We start from the raw sequence: 14,698 nt of genomic DNA on the forward strand, positions 1-14,698 counted from the left end.
GTATATAAATAAACCAGCTGAAGTGTCTCCGTTTAAAGAGAAGCTGCGAGCTTTCCTTTCCTAGTATTCCTTGTTAACTACATTGGAAAAGTTAAAGAGCAGTGAAGAATTGAGAAGATGAAGAGCTAGAGAACAGAGAACAGAGAACAGAGAAGAAATGAAATGATCTTTATTATCAAAAGACTTGAATGAATTACAATATGATTCACCACTCAGTTATATAGAGTACAAAGCTTAGCTCCAAAGCTAACAGAAATAACCAACTCTATCAATCTAACAACGTTTCAACAAACTCTTGATGACATGGCACTCTGATGCGGATATTGCCAACATTCCTATCCCCATGTTCTTTCATAAATACAAACGTTAACGCGTACGCTTCTTCTCAGACTTCCGTGTTCCCGCCGCCTGTTTCACACCATCTCTCTCTCTCTCCCTCTGCCTCTGAGTGGTAATGCGAGTGAAGGAATCTCATAAATAAAAAACCCATAAAAAAATCTCAACTTTTTTCTTTTCTTTCTTCAAATAAGAAGAAGAGACAGCGTTATTACAGAGTTTCTCAGCCTATCAATGGCGAAGTCGGAGAACAACAGCACCACCAAGAAGCTTTCTTACATTTCAGTCCCTTCTCAGATTATCAACTCTCTGTCTTCCTCTTCTCTGCAATCGCTCCTCGTTTCTGCCAAGAAATCTTCAAGGAGCAAAAGCAGCCGCTGCTTGAGCTGGCTCAGCAACTACAGGACCCCAAAGTTCTGGGTTTTCTTCCTCTTCCTCTTTGGAATTATTGGGATGCTGAAGCTGGGATTCAATCTCTACCGTTTCGTCCCGTACTCTCCATACCCATGTTCCACAACTCAGCTCCAGGACTTGGTCTCCAATAGGTACTCAAAATCACACATGGGTTTTGCTTCAAACGGTGAAAACAGCAACCAAGTCGAGGTTTTGAGCGAATCCCAGCCGTTGATTTCGAGTGGGGTTTTGCAATCAGAGGTGGGGGTTGAGCCAAACAGTGGGAAGGTCGGAGAGGAAGCTGATGGGAGTCAGTTTTGGAAGCAGCCGGATGGTTTGGGGTATCGGCCGTGCTTGGATTTGACGACGAAGTATAAGAGAGCTAGTGAGGGGATAGTGAAGGACAGGACTAAATACCTGCTTGTTATGGTTTCTGGTGGGATGAACCAGCAGAGGAATCAGATTGTCGATGCTGTCGTTATTGCCAGGATTCTTGGAGCTGCTCTGGTGGTTCCTATTTTGCAAGTTAATGTCATCTGGGGAGATAAAAGGTATACAATGTTCCAACTCAACTCACATTTTTCTCACTAAATTACTTGCCTTTTTTTGGATTCAATGAGTTGGTTTATGTATAGCTTATGTTGCAATATATTTGCTTAGGAGACTGAAATTGATTTTCTGTGTTTCGTTTGATGGGTGCAGTGAATTTTCTGATATATTTGATTTGAAGCACTTTAAGGAAGTTCTTGCTGACGATGTTCGTATAGTTTCTGCACTACCATCGACGCATAGAATGACGAGTCCAGTGGAGGTGAACCAGATTCCTCTACATGCTTCGCCTAATTGGATTCGGTCGCATTATCACAAGAGGGTAACAATCATTGCTGTCTTTGTGCTTGCATTGAAGCAACCCGGTTGTTTTTACTAAATATTTAAGGAAATATGGAATAGAGGAAAAGATGCTTTAGCAGCTGTTTAGTTTGTTATCTGTGGGCCTAGTGACACCAAATTTTTTTTGTTTGGTTGTTTGTTTTTGCTGGTGCGTTCCTACGAAAAAATGTCAGCTTTCTAACGGTTGTTCTCATATTTTAGTCTACAAGTGTTGCTACAATAGCATGGGAAGGCCTCAATAGCTCTACAGTGAGGGGCTCTATATGGGACTGAAAAAGTGGTGGATATAGCTCATTTTAGAGCTTCAAGGAATCTTTGAGGCTTTATAAAATAATATCTCCCAATGAGGGGCTATATTTTTCGGGCTCTATATGGGGCTATATATATTTATTTATGTAGTAATTTTATTAAGCAATGCTTTTTTTTTTTTTGTTAGCTTTTCTTAAGTTGATTTTTGGATGTGCTTAATTTTTTTTTTTTATGAACCCTTCAACCTAAAAAGTTCAAATTGTGACAAGGTTAGATTTCATCACTTATGAATCGTTTGTTGGACTAGATTCTCTTATCTCAAACTCATCTGTTTAAAGAAACAAACCCCCACTTCGCCCTCTAAAATAATTTGATTTTTCACGTATAACACGACAATTTACCTAGCACCAATTGGTAAATTAGGATCATACAATTTTGAAAAAAAAAATTTATTTGAAAATTTCTCCCATCAATGCCCATGAACGTTAAATCAATTTGAAATTTTAATTCTTATCGAATTTAAAACAATCATTAATTAGCCAAATTGCAAGAAAAATAAGTAAGAAAAAAGAATTAAAATAATAATAAAAGGAGAGTATAAGTGTCTTCGCAAGTGGAGGGAGATTGATAGAATTTTGCTCACATAGGTTGCTACTTTTTTTGTGGGACCCACTGTTTTTTGGGGCTAGATGTAGCCTAATTTTATGCTACCCAAGAAAGGAAATTGCCAACCCCAGTGGTGGATTTAGCCCCATTTTCCGGCTCATTGGAGATGAAATTTATCGCTAAGGCTGGAAATGTAGTAGCCTCATGGAGGATAAAGCCCCCGGGGATGCTCTAACACAATTGAAGAGCCGTCCAGTCCAACCCTTATTACAATTTGTACTTATTATGTAAACCTTATGTGCAGACTGCAGATCGACTTTGTGTGCTGCCAAACATTTTAACTATGTAAAACAAATGACGATTTCAGGGTTTTCTGATCATGCTTAAGTCATTTTCCTTGTGTCTAATTTCGTAACATGATTTTTTAACCCTGTTTATCTGTTTTGTTATTTGTGGTTTTATAAACGAATTTCCTGTGGAATTCCAATTGACACTATAAATTATGCTAATTCCTCCTTTTTTATGCAGATTAAAAGAGAAAGGGTTCTGCTTCTAGGAGGCTTGGATTCAAAGCTCTCTAAGGATCTTCCCTCTGATCTTCAAAAGCTTCGATGCAAGGTAATTCGCTGAATATGTTTATAATTTATTTTTGTATATGCAAGCTGACTTTGTTTCATTACAGAATTGGAACAAGGTCCTATAGACAGCTGACTGTAATCTCTTCCTTATTTGACTTCAGGTTGCTTTTCATGCATTGAGGTTTGCTCCTCCAATTTTGGGAATTGGTAACAAGCTTGCAGAGAGGGTGCGCAATAAGGGTCCATACCTTGCGCTTCATTTAAGAATGGAGAAGGACGTATGGGTGAGGACCGGTTGTCTTCCTGGTTTGAGTCCTGAATATGATGAGATAGTTTACAATGAGAGGATACAGCGGCCAGAGCTCCTAACTGGAAGATCAAACATGACTTACCATGAAAGAAAACTTGCAGGTCACTGCCCCTTGAAAGCCTTGGAGGTGACCAGGTATGGTAGTCACATTTAGGCATTTTAATTAAACCAAATAGGTTGCTTTTTTCTTTTCTTTTTTTTTTTTTTTTTTTTTTTTGTATTTATTGTATGTAGCAGAGAGTTTTCTGACAAACCAAATCTTGTGTTTTAGGTTGCTTAAAGCTCTTGGAGCTCCAAAAAGTGCAAGAATATATTGGGCTGGCGGGCAGCCTTTTGGTGGAAAAGAAGCCTTACTACCGTTAATCGAAGAATTTCCCCATTTTTACAATAAGGAAGATCTTGCTTTGCCTGGTGAACTAGAACCTTTTGCAAACAGAGCTTCTGTCATGGCTGCCATTGATTATATAGTTTCCGAGAATAGTGATGTCTTCATGCCTTCTCATGGGGGAAATATGGGCCGTATTATGCAGGTATAATTATTTGTTTTTGTTTTAGTAAATGTATATACTATATGCTAGATCAAACAATTAGCAAATATGATCAAAATAAATCACGTTAACCGGTAATGCTTAGATAAATGCACGAAATGCTCAAAATAAATCGAGTGAAACAAATGAAATGCTTAGATAAGTGCACAACTGATCTGAAATATGAGCGATGTGTCATTGAGGCCTTTCCAATTTGGAGCAACAAAAAGAAATGTGTTGAGAAAATATGCATGGAAGACGAACAATATGAAATTATCGTACCTATGCTTTTCTAATTTGATGGAGACTTCACTTACACCAAGTTTTGTTTTCTCCTTCAGGGACAACGTGCCTATGCTGGCCACAAGAAGTATATAACCCCAGACAAGAGACATATGCTTCCGTACTTTCTGAACTCTTCTCTCCCTGAAGCAGAGTTCAATAGGATCATAAAGGAATTGCACAGAGATTCCTTAGGACAGCCAGACCTCAGGAGTAGTAGAGTTGGAAAAGATGTCACAAAGTACCCCATTCCGGAGTGCATGTGCAATGATACTAATACTCATTCGTACATGTGAGTCAATGCTGAAGATTTCGAGCACAATGCTAACTCTGCAATGGACCACCTAATCGAAAAATTTGAATTTCTCAGCAAATCCCTTGAATTTGAGCCTTCTGAAAAGTGGTTTGTTCTCCAGTGCAATGATGGTTCTTTGGATGGACGGTGATTTTAAGAGCAACCGCAGCATCACACTCATTTTGTGAGTTTGCTCACATTGTTTCTTCTACACTCCTTCCTTGGTGTACAAATTCAAGTGAGGCAAGACAAATGTCTGCTTATAAGACAACATCGTATAAGGTTCTGTGGAGAGAAACTCTGAAGCTTCACTGTCACCTGGATTCACTTCCGGACTTTCATGAGCAACTCAGCAGAAGGCGAAGGTCCCCTAATTCTTTAATTCTTTGTAGGAAGAATTCTTTTAGGATAGATTTTCCACATTTTGGTTCATTCATTTATTGTACCACGTCGATGTATAATATAGACATACGTGTATATAAGCATACTTCAAGTAATAAGCTATATATCTGTTTCACAAGCTCACATCATGTTGCTGTTGACATATTTTCCGGCTCTGCATACGGAAGTTGCAGCAGCGTCAGTTAGCGCTGAAATTTGTAACTTTCATGTAATGATCTCTGTACTTTGAAACAAATAAACAAGTAATACTCTGGACCTTAACCTTTCCCATTAGAGATTTGATATTACTTGTTCCAATCCGCAAATTATCTGATGTTACTAGTTCGAGTTGGGTGGAATCATGGAACAGTTTTCATCAGAACTTTAAGCACCCCATATTATTGATTTATTAAGGGCCAAATAGAATACATAAAGAGTTTTTACAACATCAACCTAAAATCTAGACAGAGATGCTGTTTGGAACACCGATTCCTCATCATCAAATTTAGATGGAGATGCTGTTTGGAACTCCCATTCCTGTGACACCGTGGGTTGAGAATGGCTTCAAAAGCTCATATGGAACAACGCCTGCTCCAACTCTGTTTTTCAGTTTCAAATTTTTATTTCTCTCATCAATAATTCCTTCTAGCCTCTTCAAATTGCCACTGAATTTCTCATATGCTGCCTTTATAACAGGATTCTCAGCCCAAGCTGACTTTAGACTCTCACCAATATACTCCTCATCGGGTGAATGATTCGATAGTAAATCTAACACGGCCATCACTTTTGTTGCTTGAATCTTTGAGGGGAAGCACAACAGCAGAGCCATTTCTGGGTTCTCCATGAACTTCTGGAGAAATTCAGATGAATCTTCAGTTGGCATGTTGGTTCGAGCAATTGTAGGGCGGTTAGGGAAATATCCACCATACATGTACTGACCAAAGTTCACGGCTACATGATGACCAGCGGTTACCCAAATGATAGTAGTCAAAGTGTGAATCAGACTTTCCGGAGTTTTCAAAACAGGCCACCATGGCTCATCTTTCTTGTCTGCATGACCTTTGGTTCTAACTTCTGTCCACCAACCTTGAAGCTCCGTATCAGACTCAATAAGATTTGGGTCTGGATAGTAGTGGTTCACATAAGCACTCACCCACTCCTTAATGGCATCCCACAGAATGAGACCATCATTTGCAAATGGGTAGTCTTCAATTGTTAGCTTCAAGCCATGCTCAGCTGTAGGATCCTCAACTGCCATTCCCCTGAAATCCAATCAACCAAATATGAACAAGCAATTCAAATTCCGTGGGGTTTTCAGTGAAGTTTTCTTTGTAAAAATCGAAAATCTTCTTTGTACAAAGTTTCCTGCATCAAATAGTTTGGATTAGTCTTATGCTAGTTTTATCAAGTAAAATACCTTCTAATGAGATCTTCTGGCAAAGCTTCCATGTCAAATCTCCAAAGCTGGTCGTAAGCAACAGAACTGAACTCCGTGGAGTACTTTCCAAGTGAAAAGCTGCTCTCAATGATTCCACCTGCATTGATGAGGGTTTCTCGAGCCAGAGCATTGATTGCCATTGTATACCGGAAATGAGGGTGCAGAAGTCTGTAGATGGGATGCATTGCGCTTAATTGTCGATTAGCTGCAATTATGTATGGCTCTGTACTGCAATGAGTCCTCAGCCTGTGAAAATATAAAAGTACAAACAAGTTATTATCCATGACCTAGTCTCATAGTTCTCAATTGCCACAGCTACAATAACCGAAGTTACACACTTGAGCAGGAGGCATGATGTGAAGTTCCACATTCGTGGTTTCCTAATTACCACAGCTTAAATGCCATTTACACGACTAATTTGGTAGCTCAATGCCAATATAAAAAGGGATTTGAGCCATCTTGGGTACGCGTTTCTTACCAGTGCACGACAAGCTGATGATAGGCAGAGTCATGAGCAAGAACGTGGACCTTAGCAAGAATCCACAGCCAATGACCGGTGGCATCCCAGGTTGGAGTAAAGACTTGCTTCCATTGTGGCTTGTTACCAACAGGCGGTCGAGTGAGTTCAATGGCAATAGGCCTCAGTGTCCCATCTTCAGTGAGGAAGAATAGTGTACGAGAACCATACAGTGTGGTACCTTCAATCTCTCTTACTTTGTTCACGTAAGGCATGAGCAGGTCATGGTAATCCAAAATAAACATCTTTTTTCCTTCCAAGGCCTACATTTCATGTTCAAGCAATTTTCTTTTACTTAAAGCATAACCCGGTTGCAAGTCAAAGAGGTTGGGGTGTGTTTATTATACCTCATTGACAGTCATACAACCTTTGATCGCCTTCTCAACCACTTCTGTTGTGATCAATGATTCAGGGGGGCCATAAATCTCGGGGTCAAGTTTACTTTTCAATGGCCATTCCTGCATCAGGAAATTACAGAATTTATTGCCACTAGAGGAAAAAATAGAGTTTAACCAGCTAAAACAAGATACGCTTATCACTCTTTAATTACTTGATCAACAAGGAAGATGGCGACCTCGTGTGATAAATGGAATATACAAATTTGAATTTCTTGATTGAAGTGAAGGAGTTCTACAACTTCTACTTGTATCAGCAAAATAATAAAGAAAGCATACCGTCACTAGCTCAATACTATATGGATTAAGACCAGCTAGAGTTTGCCTGGAAAATGCATCGTCTCTAAACCAAGCAAATTTATCACCTGCAATAGAAGACAAGTGATATACAGGGTGAAGCCAACAATTTCGTGGTCTGTTTTCCTCAAGAGGGAATCATCATTTAGAAATTTGAGGGAGGGAGGCTTACGGTCAATTATTTCAGGGGTCTTAAAGTCCAGAAGTTTGTTTTCGCCACCTGTAATAGCCTTGACTACCCATGGGATAGTCTTGCCTAGCGCTTTCCAGAATGTCTTGGAAGACTCACCAGCCTTTGGCTTAGCTAACGTGACTCCTTCGTTAAACAGTGAATCTATGGCTGTGAAGTCTGTAAATTCTGGGGCTGGATCAAGAACTCCTGCTGCCTCGAGCGAAGGGATCAACATATGTAGCACAGAATTCAGGGTCTTTGTCAAAAATGTCAGCTGTTTCACCTCCGAAAACGCTTCATCTCTTGGTACATACACACTGCTGATTCTTTGTTTTCTTGGTACATACTCACTGCTGCTTCTTTGTTCTGACAAAGGATCTGCAATATTGGTAGAAAATATATGATACAAAAATCACATTGCTCTCATAGTTTCTCAGTCATACAATTTCCCACATCCGAAATTAGCATGTAATAAAAGAAAATGGTTCATAGCTTGAATCATTGTCCTCAACATTAAGTTCTTGAAGCACATGAGTTTCCATTTCAAAAGGCATAAACACAAATTTATTTTTGTACATGTGTGTTATGAGACACGAACCAAAACAAACTTTTAGTTTTCAGCGTCTAGAACACTGTTTTACTTTCATATATATGGGAGCTAATTGGCTGGTAAGGGTTTCTACACTCTTTTTCGTATATCTCTCTTGACGTGACTTCATATTCCAAGTGAGATAGAAAGAAGAGGTTGAGGGATTAGTATGCAATTAGTTGGTTATATAATTACCCTTTTCAGTGCGTGGTCTTCCAGTTCTGCAGCGCCTCGGGTACGGGTGATCTTTTCCGCCAAGGACAGGCCTAGCCAGTTCATCATCGTGGTCCGGATCGCCAAGGTCGTCATAAGTATCATAATCGTAGATCCTATCAGATGTTTTTCTTTGGCCCAACCCATCTCCTCGCAAAGTCTGCAGCTCAGATTCTCTTAGCTTCTTCAACCCACTTGGCGTCTCTGATGGTATGTACGACTGCTTCGAATCATTACATGTTCACACAAATTAACACATCAACTAATTTTGTGGAAGACTAAGTCAGCCAAAACCAGTAAAAACAAATGGTAATTTCAATGTTCTAAAAGACGCTTGACGCTAGACGGGCATCGGGCTGGGGCCAAGTGCCTAGGCAACTAGACATGATTTAGGCACGGGTCTACGCACTAAGCGGATTTAAGTAAATTTATAATATATTGTATAAATAAGTGCCTATATATACTTGAAAGAACACCTAATTGTAATGACATACATTAATTACAAAAAAAAAAAGACATATAGATTGTATGGTATTAGAAAATATTGAAAAACAAGTTTCTTACATTTTATTGCCAAAATAGAACACAAAAAGAAAGTTATTCATTTTGTTTCTTAGTGAGGGTCATACATAGGCAAGTGCCTAGGGACTAATTGGGGCGGTGACTAGCTAGCGCCTAGGTGGGGTCTAGGTAGGGATTTTTAGAGAAGTGGTAATCTTAAGAAAGAAGATAAGAAAGTGATCACTTTTTCCTTCTTGAACAAAGCATTATTGATTAAAAAAAAACTTCAACAGTACATCAACGATGTATACAGAACATAAATATTAACTGCACTGCAAAATTGGAATAGTATAGCCTTCTAAAAGGCTAAATTAAAGTGCAGGGGAGTGCCAAAATTTATCATTAGTTATAATCCACATCTTCATCCAAGTCTTAAAAGCTTCCACATCACTATTAATCAAGACCATCAGATGTTATAAGATCTGATGGCTAAAAAAAATGTCAAAATATTTATCCATTGAGCCTAATCTCCCACACACACATACATGTATAATAATGAGAAAGCAAGGAAAATTTATAAGGATCTAAAATAGAGGACCAAAGCAAGGAAAATTTATAAGGATCTAAAATAGAGGACCTTGTTGGTGAAAAAAACTCTCTTCAGAGAATGAACCCAGGAATTGCAGGGAATATTAACAGTGCCGTTCGGGAAGCCATCGAGGTCGATGCTCTTGATGAAGATCTCCTCGTTGTGTTCATTCTCTATCTGAACAGCTCCAACGTCTCCAAACCCTGCTGGGATGGTGAAAGTAGCCTCATACACCACCTCGTCGTCTTTGTGGCTCACATTGTACGCATACCCCTCTGTTTCCTTCTCCAACCCCGTCTCTACAAAGCCCAATTCAAAAATATGTAGTGAATAAATTAATCCGTATTTGTAAAATTTAAATTGCTATTTGTTCATACAATTGTAAAATCATATGCTATATGAAGAAATTAAGTTGAGGTCCCATTAATGTGATAAAAATCCAACATAAAACCCATTAATGTGAAGAATTGAGGTTCTGCTATGTAAGGTCTCTCATCTCATCAATGTAGGATTCATGTTTGCAAAAAACAATATTGCGAAAAATAGTGGGCAAGTGGTGAATGGTTCGGATGGATATGGCATTCCTCTTTAAACTATCAGATTCAAACCTTTCCCCCTTCTTATGGTGTAGATCTAGATCCTGTTGTTCGTCCACAAAAACTTTCTAAGGTTTTGGAAAATACACTCAACACCTCCTAAGGTACCAAATTATTTTCACAAAGCCCCTAAACCCTTGATTTCCATCCAAAAATGATGATACCATCATAAATTTTCTTCAAATGACAAATACAAGCTCAAAGATTAAATTCACATTCATCCCTGAGTTTGTGTTACACACACATTCCGTAAGGCTTCAAATTGTTTTCACAAAATCCCTTCCGTTAATTTTCCATCAAAAAACAAATTTAACCTGAAAGATTAAATTAGATATACATCCTCGAGATCTATTTTGTATTTTCACATTTCACGTAACCTCTTTGTGGAGCCAAAAATAATCACAAGGCGACACGTGATTTTTTTGGTAAAAAGGACAAAGTTATCCCTGAGACACACCGGTTGTCTTACGCGCGAGCAGTGGACAATCATTCTTTAATCAAGCCAAGAGTGTCCAAAAAAGGTAACCAATTCCAAATTATCTCATCCATCCTCATCTTAGGTAATTACTTCATAACCTACAAATGATTCCATATAATGGATTAATTCCTAATTAATCTATGAATCACCAATTAAATCACCCATTTTCACACAAAAAACCTCTAAGGGCGGGCCACCTCCATTCCCTATACATATGACTCTATTTTCTCTAAAAAGCTAAGTTCCACACTCTTGCAAAAACTCCAAAAACTCTCTAAACACTTTTTCTCTCTAAATTCTAACTTTGGCATCGGAGGTTCTTCGGCCAAAGCCCCCTATTCATCGTCGGCGCGTGAGGCTCTTGGCCTTAACCCTAAGGTGTTAATTGTTTTGTAGGTGCAATTTTGTCCAAGAAGAAGAAGGAATAAATTTGCATCCACACTCTTCGTACGAAATAAAAAAGAATCATGATAAAATGTAACATTTTTAACGTAAAAATTATTCATTTTTTATTTATAATGTACCCATATTTTATGATAAAATTTAATTATATTTAAATTTAAAACGTACCTATATATTTAAAAATAAAAATAAAACAGTTTAATTTGAAAAAAAAATCTGATCATATTTCTCACAATTCAATTTGAAGAGAAAAAAATAAAAAATTCCTATTTGGTATTAATCTTTGCATGATTTTGGGAAGGATTTGATAAGTGTTGTTAGTAAATTTCTTAATTAATACCGAAATAATATTTTTGTCCTTCAATTAAAGTATTCAAATTAATAAACTTTAAATCTAAGATTTTGGTCAATTAGAAGCCGGAACCAAAGATTTTCCCACTAAAAAAAAGAAAAAAAAAATGAAACCAACAAAAGAGTTGGTAAAATGAGCAGCCCTAATGAAAATAGTTATTTGTGTTTGTGCGCGCGCGCACACACACATATATGAAATCTTTAAGGGAAGGGATCTCTATTTTTTTTTATAATAAAAATGGGGATTAGTTTACACACACACACACAAATATATATGAAATCTTTAAGGGAATGGATCTTTATTTTATTTTTTTATAAAAATGAGGATTAGTTGTATGGTCCACACTACATCGAACTTTAACGATCCAAACTTTCTATTTTTCAAGTTGCACCTCATGATAGATCATCCTTACAAAATATTAGCCAAATCGGAAATGTTTAAGACATCTAGTTGGGTTCAAAGAAATTAACGAATACTTTGTTATATAAGAAACTATGAAATTTTATCTTGATAATTAAATAGGCAAATGGTTTCAGATTGAATTGAATTTTTGCAAGGATGATCTATGAATCGAGACTTACAAAATAGACTGTTCGGATCGTTGAAGTTCGATGTGGAGTGAGCCCAACACTTAATCCCCATTTTTTGAAAAAAAAAATGGGAATCCCTTTGCATAAAAGGGCCTGATATATGTGTGTGTAATATATAGTCTCCTACCATGAAGGGATCCCACATAGAGATTCTTTGTGGATTCACTTCACATCGTATTCGAATGATCAAACTATCAATCTTTTAGGTATTCCTTCAAAGATTATCTCTATGAAATACCACTTTAATATGAAACCATTTGACCATTGGATTAAATGGTCAAATGAGTGTTTTTTTTTAAAAACCGTACACGTCTATGTTCTTCACTACAAATTGATACCTTAATGATTTTGGATTTGTCTAATTTTGTGCAAGAATGATATATAATGATGAACTGAAATATAGATAATTTGAATCATTGAAAAAAAGTTATGAAATGAGCACCACAAAGTGTCCCTCTTCCTCAAATAATTTTATTTGAGGCATCCTTCAACTGGAGGGGGTTATATAAATATGGAAAGTAATTTTCACACATCATTTTTAGCTTCTTACACAGCCCTATTATGTAATTCTAATAGTAGATTCTGTTTGATTTATTCAATTCAATTAACATAAATAAGGAACAATGTGTTAGAAGCTAAAACTGATATGTTAAAATCACTTGTATAGACCTTGAAACCAATTGATTATCCAAGTACAGAAAGAGTCCGAATATAGATTTGAAAGGGGATTTCTGTCCATTGAATCAGGTGTCTGATTAGAGTTGATTTCCAATTGGTTTCTTTATATAGAAAAAAAAACAAGAAAGGCTGTTTTGAATAACCTTGGGGCAAATCGTTTGTTATTTTCGTGAAAAAAAAATAAAACTCGAACGAATAATGAACAACAAATATAATAGAAAAAAAAACTCACTTGTATCAAACAAAAAAAACTCTCAACTCTAAAAATATTTGTGGATGTAAAGATATAAATTTAAGATAATTATTAACTACGGTCAAACTGGCTGAGGCTGTAAGACAACTAATGGGAAATGTTATATATATATTCTGTATGCTTAAAGTACTGCTTGCTTACTGGGGTCAAGCTCGGCGCCAACAAGCTCCAAAAGCAAGGTTTTTCGAAGCAAGTCGATATTGTCATCGGGGGGACGATTCAAGCGTATGCTGGACCCTCCAGCTGTTACCGTCACCGTCACCAAAGCCTTTACCGTAAACGCCTGATTCTCCGTTGAAGTAACGGTGGACACTGCTGCAGGTGATGATTTGAGCTCACCAGAAGTGGCACGGATCACCAAGGAGGAGGATTTTTTCTTCTTACGATTTTGATGGACATGGTGGCGCGGAACGATGCTGATCAGGGAGGGGCTACCATCCTTAATCAGATGATTAGGGTTAATGGACGATTTTGGTAAGAGAGAGAAGGATGGAGCATAAAGCTGAGAAGTCATCATCTCACCTCAGAGTTGGATTAATATGCTTTCTAATTTGGTATAATTGTTTTTGAAAGCTTCTAATTTGCTAGAATAGTTTTGCAAGTTCATGCATTTATAGAGAGACTAGCCTTCATGCACGCGCTCACGCACGTGCAGAAGACATTTTTTGAATCACGGCATGTTATGCGTGATTTACACGTTTTAAATACATTTATATGTGTAAATTGACAAAAGGAAAGTCAAATATTTGAAGTAAATGAATAATCTTAGATCAAATATCGTTTGTTAAAAAAAACAATCATTTGACAACTAATTTAATCACATTATTATCCGCGTGGGAAAGATCTTTTTATAACCAGTGAATCACATTATTATTATCCGCGTGGAAAATACTTTTTTTATAACCGGCATTACACACCTCTTAAGATGTTTTGAACGTATTTAAAAATAGAGAAAATAATATTTCATGAACATCTGATTGAATCACATTATTGCTAGCCTATTGTAAGGTACTAATTTAAAAAAAAAACTGTACTAATTTATCACCGGTGCTACGTGCCTCTTAAGATGTTTTGAACAAAGCATTTATGATTTTCTTTATTTTTTATTATATTTTTTCCCCTTCACGTGGGCACCATCAACTTTCACTCATCCTTCTATTTTTTATATTTTTTTTCTCCCTCCCCACTTATTATTTATATTATAATACTATATTTTATGATGATCAAATTACCAAATTACCCTTGCATTATTTGGTATATTATTGGCCGAATTTGGTTGACAAACAAGTGAGATATGGAGTTCCAAAGTTTGCCCAGAAAATCTGCAAGATCTGCAGAATCAGGCGAAATTTTGTTAAGGTCCGCCACTTGAATATTATAGCAATCGACGATCCGACTGTTGGATTGTCACTAAACTTTAATACATTATAGTACGTAATATTTGAGGACCATAGAAACTTACGGATCGGGAATCCGACGTATGGATCTTCCCGAATTAGATTTGTAAGTTTATAAAATAAAACGTTAACAGCCACTTGAATTTACAATTGGCGGAGATGCAACTGTTGGATCGTAATGAAACTTTAGGATGTTGTTCTAGAAGCATAATTTGGATCTTTGGAAGTTACGGATCGGAAATCCAAGAGCGAATCTTCCGAATCGAGTTATGTAGGGTTGTGGACCTTACCGTCGACCTCTGACCGAAGGTTGACTTCTGGAGTCAATGAGTTTCAAATCATTCTAGAACATCCTTGGATGATGTGTTTTATGTCAATTACGTGTTCTATCAG

The 14,698-nt window shown here is 37.2% G+C and overlaps 2 protein-coding genes across 2 annotated transcripts; one reads left to right on the forward strand and one right to left on the reverse strand.

The window, feature by feature from the left end:
• The first annotated feature begins 266 nt into the window (after positions 1–266).
• On the forward strand, positions 267–4,992 carry LOC114825932 (O-fucosyltransferase 20-like). Its single transcript, XM_029105000.2, has 6 exons — positions 267–1,280; positions 1,432–1,600; positions 3,004–3,093; positions 3,215–3,498; positions 3,635–3,893; positions 4,232–4,992. Exons 1-6 carry the CDS (start codon positions 571–573, stop codon positions 4,466–4,468), a joined length of 1,749 nt encoding a protein of 582 aa, XP_028960833.1. The 5' UTR covers positions 267–570; the 3' UTR covers positions 4,469–4,992.
• A 226-nt stretch (positions 4,993–5,218) lies between these two features.
• On the reverse strand, positions 5,219–13,530 carry LOC114825931 (linoleate 13S-lipoxygenase 2-1, chloroplastic-like). Its single transcript, XM_029104998.2, has 9 exons — positions 13,050–13,530; positions 9,608–9,858; positions 8,452–8,689; positions 7,668–8,045; positions 7,478–7,563; positions 7,151–7,261; positions 6,765–7,066; positions 6,266–6,532; positions 5,219–6,110 (listed from the first exon to the last, which is right to left on the reverse strand). Exons 1-9 carry the CDS (start codon positions 13,423–13,425, stop codon positions 5,354–5,356), a joined length of 2,766 nt encoding a protein of 921 aa, XP_028960831.1. The 5' UTR covers positions 13,426–13,530; the 3' UTR covers positions 5,219–5,353.
• Positions 13,531–14,698: the final 1,168 nt, after the last annotated feature.

The sequence above is a fragment of the Malus domestica genome, chromosome 07 (genome assembly GCF_042453785.1).
Source record: "Malus domestica chromosome 07, GDT2T_hap1".
NCBI classification, from domain to species: domain Eukaryota; kingdom Viridiplantae; phylum Streptophyta; class Magnoliopsida; order Rosales; family Rosaceae; genus Malus; species Malus domestica.